At 36.2% G+C, this 8,289-nt stretch overlaps 1 protein-coding gene across 1 annotated transcript; it reads right to left on the bottom strand.

The window, feature by feature from the left end:
- Positions 1 to 1,531: 1,531 nt before the first annotated feature.
- Positions 1,532 to 5,706, bottom strand: LOC116204006 (WEB family protein At3g02930, chloroplastic-like). The gene is made up of 3 exons (XM_031536022.1): positions 5,335 to 5,706; positions 4,749 to 4,953; positions 1,532 to 4,226 (listed from the first exon to the last, which is right to left on the bottom strand). Exons 1-3 carry the CDS (start codon positions 5,349 to 5,351, stop codon positions 1,926 to 1,928), a joined length of 2,523 nt encoding a protein of 840 aa, XP_031391882.1. The 5' UTR covers positions 5,352 to 5,706; the 3' UTR covers positions 1,532 to 1,925.
- Positions 5,707 to 8,289: the final 2,583 nt, after the last annotated feature.

Raw genomic sequence — 8,289 nt, 5'->3', positions numbered from 1 at the left:
TTGTCGCACTTTTCAATATTTTTAAAGTTCATTAACTTATTATGGCAGACTTTATCTTGTCTTTTCTAGAAAATTAATTTAACTAAAGCAGTTCGGTTCAATTCTGTAAATTGTGTTTAAACAAATTTAATACAATAAATCATTAATCAAACTACTTTTGGTTAAAAACCACATTGAATTAATACTAATTTGAGAGGTTTAGTTCTTTTTCGTTACATTTTACTTGAATTTATAACCCCATTTGAATATAATATTCTTCGGCTTGACACGATCCGAATACAAGCACCCCCATAACCCCGGTCTTCCCCTCTTCCCCTTCTCTCTCTCTCTCTCCCATCCCTCTCTCCCTTAATAATATCCCGTCTCTTCTTCTTTATTTCCTTTATTTTTTATTTAAAAATTTTCCAATTTATAAAAAGGGACTTAAAACAAAACAATAAAAAGTAGTATATGAAATATTAATATAAGACTATTGTCGAAAGTAATTAATATGAAAATTTAATTTCAAATACTCATATTTGCTTTCCATATTCTTAGAATTTTACTTAATCAATAATTTGAAAAAGTTGCAAATTTATACTTTAGAATAATAGAATTTCAACAATCTTTCCCCTAATTTCCAGGAAGAATATTGTCCCTGGCCTAAATATGAACTTGGAAACTTTCTTCCTTTTTTAAATCAAAACTCCATTCAACTCTATTATTTCCTCAATTCAACAATACAATAATTAATTTTTTTTTATCTTATTATCAAATCTAATAATAAATTCTCTCATATACTTTTTCTTAACCATTATTACAATTAATTTTTTAATATTAAAAATTTTCAATTATTTATTACTTTTTTTTATCTTTTTCTTTAATTTTATAATAAATTCACTCACAAATTTTTTTACAATTATTACAATCAATTTTTCAATAGTAAATTTTTTCACCTATTTTGCCTTCATTTTCTTAAAGTGGAGTAGAATTAAGTAAAGGTAACAACTCTATTCCGAAACTAATAAAAACTAAACGCAAACTTAACCTTTCAACTATGTTTTTTGTGTATATATATATATATATATATATATATTTGCTCACTTTGATTTTATTTATTTATTCACGGCACACTTTAAACTTTCAAACCCCCCCAAAACAACTATTATCATCGGACGACGGAGCCAATGACTGCGAGGGTGGAGGACAGCGTCAGTGAGGTGAATTGGCGGGCCATGAGAGAGATGTGGAGGCTCATCGGCTGGCACCACTGCCTGAGCAGCGCCCCTGGTCACTGTCAATTGGGGTGGTCAGGACTAGCCGTGAAAGACGGAGAGAGAGAAAGAAATGGGCTACATCAGTTGTTGATTATACCACCACTTCATAGCCTAGTTCTCCTCTCTCTCTCTCTCGACTGGTCCCAACCACCCTAACTGACGCTGACCAGAAAGACCTATCAGCTCATCACTTAAACACGAAAACCAAATGTCCACGACATTCTTCTCAACCTCATCCAAACTGTAATGACGAGACAAAGCTTTACAAAGCAATATAACATTGATATGGGCATACATTCATATAGAACAACAATAAATGGACACAAAAGAGTTCCCTGCAAGATATGACAATCCTATCCATTGACAGTAGAAGATCGCACAGTTATAAAAGAAGGAAAAAAAAAAAAGTACATTCCAGTTTTACCACTTCCCCTCCCACTTTATCTGATAAAAGTGCGATTAGAAGTTCAAAAAGAAGGTTAGAAAAAAATCTTACCACAATCGAAGGGAGCCAGAAGAAAGGATGGAAGAAACAAGAGCAGATGCTAAAATACCTTCCAATTTCTAGCTGCCAGGAAATTGGAAGCAAAAGAAATTAAACAATCAGGTTCAAGCATGAAGCAGTACAATGATACAATATACCTGCCAACCAATCAATCTTTAGATCACTTATTTTGTACTGCTAGCACCCTTCTTCTTGAGTAAGCTCCCAAATTTTCTGAGCAGCGGTTTCTTTTTCTTCTGGCTGTGCTGCTTGGATGGTGATGTTCCACCGTCTTCCATGTTTTCCAATGAGTTCGTCCCATTCACTTGATCAAAGCTCTCACGAGAATCTGCTTTTGCATCTAATTCCTCTTCAAATGATTCCCGCTCTGCTTCCCTCTCAGGTGAAAACTCTTTCTTTTCAATCTTGCAACTTTCCCACATCTTATACTCAACCTCTACTGAATCCTCTTCTTTGTCTTTGCTGCGTTCCTCCTTTTCTCCATTGACACCCTCTATCTTGGCTGTACCCTCTTGAACCGCCTCATCATACACAACCGTATTCTGTTCATGAGAGTTCTCCCTCTTGTGCTCCTCATCTTCTGGTGGAATCTCCATTTTGTGCTTCTCTTCTCCTCCATGCCCATTCTCTTCAGAGAACTCAACCACTTTGGGGAGCAAATCATACTCTTTCTCACTATCTGTGAGATCACCATTTTCCACATGTTGGTGTTTTGCCATAGCTTCTTCTAGCAGCTTAGACAGCTCCTCAATCTTCTTATGGGAGGCTGCTTCCCTGGTTCGAAGCTCCTCATTTTCATGAAGAAGTCCGTGCAGCTCATTTTCTTTCTCCAGTAAACCTCCTTTCAGTTCCATGTTCTCAGCCTCTGCTTTTCCAAGAGAGACCTGTAAGTAGCTGATGTCAGCTTCAACTTTCTTCAGATTATCCTTCAGCCAAGCTTCTTCCTCCTTTGCAGCATGAGCTTCTTCCTCGGTCTGCTTTAGCAGATCTACTAGCTTGTCCTTTTCTCCCTGCACGGCATTATTTTCTGCTTCTGATTGTTTCACACAGTCCACCAAATGAAGTTCCTTTTGCTCCCACTCGGCCTTGGCTTTCTGATACTCATTTTTGGATTGGTCAGAAGCAGCGGTGAGAAGATCCATCTCTTGTCTTGCGTTGTCAAGCATAGTTTCGTACTTCCCATTTGTGGCTTTCAACACCAACCTAAGATCCTCCATCTGGGCCTCACAAGTTTCATGCTCGATTTGAATGCATAGGAGCTTTTCTTTGGCATCCCTCGCTTCAGCTGACACCTCATGCAAGGCTGAAGCTAAGCTTTCCATTGCCTTTTTGCTCTTCTCCTCTTCCTCCTTGGAGGTTTTCAGATCATTTATGAGTTTGTTTTTCTCTTCCAATAGAGACTGAATGCTAGAAGCTGCAAGTTTCTCGTTGTTCAGCGCACGCATTTTCTCCTCCTTCACAGTCTCCAGCTCAACCTTTAGAGACTCAACCATTGTTGCCATCCCAGAACTGTTTTCCCTCGCAAGACCAAGTTGATGTTCTGATATTTGCAGATCGTCCGTTTGTCTTCCTATTGTCATTTCCAGCAAAGCCACCTTCTCTTTCAGAGCAGCGACTTCAGATTCGGCATCATGCAATAGATCGTTGTTTTGCTCCAACTGTTTCATCATTGAATCCAGCGACTCTGAAGCTGATCTCTCCAATTTATTCGCTTCTGCGACACGCATCTCTAATTCCTCGACTCTGTTTTTCCATTCCTCCACTAAACTGCAGGCATAAGATTCGGCCATCTTTGCAGCTTCCAACTCAACATTGAGCTGTTCAATAAAAGTCTCTCTCTCTGCCAGCTTCACCTCAAAGATTTTAGCCTTGTTGAGTTCTTGCCTCAGACAATCAACCTCTTCCCTTAGCACCTTGTTATTCTCATTAGCCTCATTCTCAAGCTTTGAATCAAGCAAGGCCTTCAACTGAGCCAACTCTACCGAGAGAACCTCCACCTTCTCAGCATGAATCTCAGCAATCTTAGTAGCATCATCGGCATGGCTCAGTGCCTGGTTCTTGGCATCACAAGCCATGGCTAGATCAAGCTGAGCTTTCTGGAGCTCCTGAGTGGTGGAGAGAAGAGCAGCCACATCCAAAGTGTGCTGGTTTCTCACAGTTTCCAGCTCTTTCATCCACTCCTCTTCCTTCTTCTGCGCTGCCTCGATTCCCGCTTGCTCCATTTCAATAGCACGGAACTTCTCAATCTCTGAACTTTCCTCTGCTCGCTTTTGAGCCACCAAAGCATCCCTGAGTTTCTCATTTGCCCCTTCAGCAAGTTTTTGTGCTTCCTTCAGCTCATCCAATGCCTTTTCCTTCTCCTTTTCAATCAGAGCAATCTGCTCCTTTGCTTTCTTGAGGTCCTCCTGGACAAGGTTCAACTGAGACTGCAGGTCAGACCCCCTCACAGTCTTTGCTGCTGGTTTCTGAAGCAAACATAATTATAATGCATCGTCTCAATTAGTCTCACCCAAAACTATATTACTAGCAATGCACTCACAGTATTACTGCAACCACCTCAATTAAGATAAAGCAAACTGAAATGAATGATAATTCACACTACTTCACCAAAATCAGCCAGGTATAAAGCAAGCACATATGTTCCAAATGCTCTTTTTCAAAATTGCTGTAAATGCATACACTATAGACAGTGGTCCTAGAACGCATCCTACCATAGCCCATACATCCCATTGTAGTCCCAACAGCAAGGAAATTTACTGAACTTCCAACCTATTAGAAAGGCAAAATTGGATCTGGAATCATAATCAGCATCCTACTGCCAATGAATCATCAGATCTTCAAATAAGCATCCTTTTTGTTCTAAAATTGAAAAAGCGCATGAATGAAAGAAGAAAATGGTTGTGGCGAGAGAGAGAGAGAGAGAGAGAGAGAGAGAGAGAGAGAAATAATGGTTGCCCGAGTCTTATGCGCTTCGCAGGAGATCTTACCTCAGCTGGAGCAGGGACCTTGGGTGACCTGCGATCAAGAGCTGGCTTTGAAGTGACGGTACGTGGGGAGCGATCAACGGAGAGGCGACGATTTTGCAATGGAGAGGGGGCATCAGGGTCAGATTTCGTCACATTACGGCTAATTCTAGCAACTCTTGGAGTGGCGGGCGAGCCTTTGCTGGTGGGAGTTTCTGACAAGCTAGATCTGCTCATTGTTCAGGGAATAAAGCAGGCGTCGTTAGTGTAACGTAGCATCTTTCTATTACACCAGAGGTTCACAAACTGATCTGTTGAAACTTGAAATAGCCACATCGCTGAAGCTCGAGCAGTAAGGTAAGCGGACTGGCATTTATATCCACACAGACAGACAGACAGACGGGCAGACAGAGGGACAGACAAACACAGAAGCAGAGCGCAAAGCATCGAATCGAGCGATAAGAAATCAGAAAGAATGGAGCGCAACCACAATCTGAAATCACCAAGGGGCATAGTAGAGGCAAATTCAGCTCAAAGAACGTCAGATCTACGGCAAACGGGGCTCAACTTTATTAGCCAGTCCAAACTCCAGTTGCAGGCTGCTACTTACTTGGATTTGGAAGACATGGCTGCTGTGCGGAAGGAAAGGCGGAGGACGGCAAGTGGTGGTTGTCAGCGGAGAGGAGAGAGTAGACCGATTGGAAGACTTGGACTTTACCAAAGTGTGCTTTCTCTACTCTCAATTCAAAAATGTTGACACCGGCTTTGACATGCCATACACAACATAAATTCAGATGCAAGACGGCATATTTGGGTTCTGATGGATGGATGGATGGATGGTGACGACTGACGAGTGATGCAGGAGAAGGAAGGAAACCAAGGACGAACGAAAACAGATTCTTCTGCACGCACCGATGAAGCCGCAGAAACAAAAATAAACAGACAATAAAACTGAAGAAAATCTTCTCATATTCACCTTTTTTTTTTAAGTTATAAAAAAAAGCCCATCAAACTTATAAAATAAGTAAAAAAAATAGTATGGATAATCTCAGCGGAAACCTCCCTTCCTTCCTTTCATTATCAGCATATATATTGTACATGATAAAATGTGAATTTTCTTTCATAATAAAAAATAAATAACAAATAAAAAGAGGGGGAGCCCGGTTGGGAGCCCTCACACCCGATCTCGGCTCCCCTGTTTGCTTTTTATTTTGTATTTTTTATTGTCATATCATCCACGTGTCACGTCCTCGTATGTAGGGAGGACTCACCATCAATCCAACTCAACTTGTCCTTAGTATTTTTTAAAGGAATTTAAATGATGTGCTAGATTTGAAAGGAGAATTATCACTTGTGTTATACCATGTTAATTTCAAAAAGCGTGCTAAAATGTGAAAATTGCTCAAATTTCATATTAGGAGTGCTATTTTACGAAAAAAATTCATAAAACTAATATAATGAAATAAAACTAATAAAATAATACTGCTGAAACCTCTTTTTCCTTTTTATTACCAGCATATATATTGTACATGATAAAATGTGATTTTCTTTTTCCTTTTGGTCAATTTTTTTGGATGAATCCTTTCTATCAATTTTATTTCATATTATATATATATAATATAAGTACTTCAAATTATCATAAATTGTAATTTACAATTAATAAAAAGATATTATATTAAATATATATGATTGATATTAATTGAATCAATAAAATAAGTAAAAAATATATTAAAAGTCGCAAGCCCAACAATATATTATGAAAAGAAATTATATATTTATTTAGTTAGTTTAAACTAAATATGTTTATCATGTATAATTGTGTAAATATTATAGAAATTGGTTCATTTTAGGTATTCATGTTGTATCATATATGTATATATACGTGTATACAATTAAACGCACTTAATGAATAGGTAGATTCATGTCAATCTGAAAATAAACTTGTCGCGTTCGGTTTTCAAATTTTGACGTGTTAAATAAATACACAGTGTTCACGTTTAGACATTTTTTACATGAACCTATTTAGACACAATTCGTATAAACACGACACAACACAGATTGACATCCCTAAGTAGAATTGATTTATTCCATATACAATTAATTTTTATAGGACAAATCGATCTTAAAAAATTACGTGATTATACTAAATAGGATTTCCTACTTATACTTATTATATATATATATATATATATATATATATATATATATGGGCGGGCAACCTCCAATGTTAATATAATACATATTTAAAATAATCATAAAACAAAACACATAATAATTAGAATAAAACTCAGAATGTTCATTACAATAATCCAAGGGCCTATTTATTTGTGGAGAAGTATGTGGCCCTAGTTACTTTGAGAAAATTTTCTGTCTTTTTGGAAAATTTCTTAAAAAATGGAAAACATAAGATAGGTGTTTACCTAATTAAAATAAAGAACAATTTCTTATTTTTTTTATTTTCCAAATTCGAAACAATTTTTTTAGATAAATTGAAAGCGATTTAAAAATTATTTTTAATAGTTTTCCAAATTTCTCATCTTTAATTGAAGGTTTTTTAGCAATTATTTTTTCTTATTTAATTATATCAATTCTCCACAATTTAATTTGAAAGTTTCCAATTATTATTGGATACTAAATGTAAGTTTGAAAATTTTTCGTGCTAGGCTCATTAACTTCCATTACAATCCAAAAAAGTTTGAAAATTCTCAATTCTGAACTTGTAGATATGATTTTTCAATTTTCTTTAGAGAAATAAATTTAGAAAAAAAATGATAAGAAGATTGAAATAAAAAAATAAAAAAATCTAAAAGAAACATACGTTTCACCTTTCCCAGAAAATTTTTCATAAAGTTAAGAAACTGATAAAATATGCCTGCTTATATAATTTTTCATTAGCAAATTGTTATCATTTCTATCTTCTAATTTATGGCTTTCTTTTTTATTTATTTTTCTATTTATTATTTGAATTCAAAACTTCCTTTATTGATGATTACACCATATATTTTATCAGCAAAAGTTTTTACTCTTTTTTCCTGAGTCTCTTTTTTCAATTTATTTTCCCCTAATTTGCCTTTTTCTTTTTTGGTGTGAACGCTATTATTCGGAACTTAATTGGACCACGACTAATTCAGTCGAGCCGGATTGGGCCACTAAGGAGTAAAACTCTCGTGGCATGGATTTTCTCTACTTAAAAAACTCGAACTCAAGACCTTACTTCAATGAAACAAACGCTGAACCGCCTGAACCAACCTACGTTAGTAATCTACATCATTTTTTATTAGTGCATCATCAACATACTCGTTTGAAGTTTTCATTGATCTGTCGTTGCAAATGTTAGTTTATGTATTAATATAACAATAAGAGAAACTTATTATACATGTATGATGCTATATTGCGGAAGACAAAAATTGACTTAAACTGTTCTATACATGATTTGGCGCCGTTTGTTTCGGGAAGAGTATTTTATAGAAAAATGAATTCCTCATTTTTCCTATATTTAGTAAAATAAAAGGTATTTTTTAATTGGAAAATAATTTTCCTTTGACCATAAATCCAAGGCAAAAGC

This window comes from Punica granatum, chromosome 4 (genome assembly GCF_007655135.1).
Source record: "Punica granatum isolate Tunisia-2019 chromosome 4, ASM765513v2, whole genome shotgun sequence".
NCBI lineage: Eukaryota > Viridiplantae > Streptophyta > Magnoliopsida > Myrtales > Lythraceae > Punica > Punica granatum.
This window is presented reverse-complemented; position numbering and strand designations above follow the sequence as displayed.

Coding starts and splice junctions, on each gene's coding strand:
- LOC116204006 (XM_031536022.1), bottom strand. Junction 4,227..4,748: donor AGGTCCCTGCTCCAGCTGAG/GTAAGATCTCCT, acceptor TGTTTGCTTCAG/AAACCAGCAGCAAAGACTGT.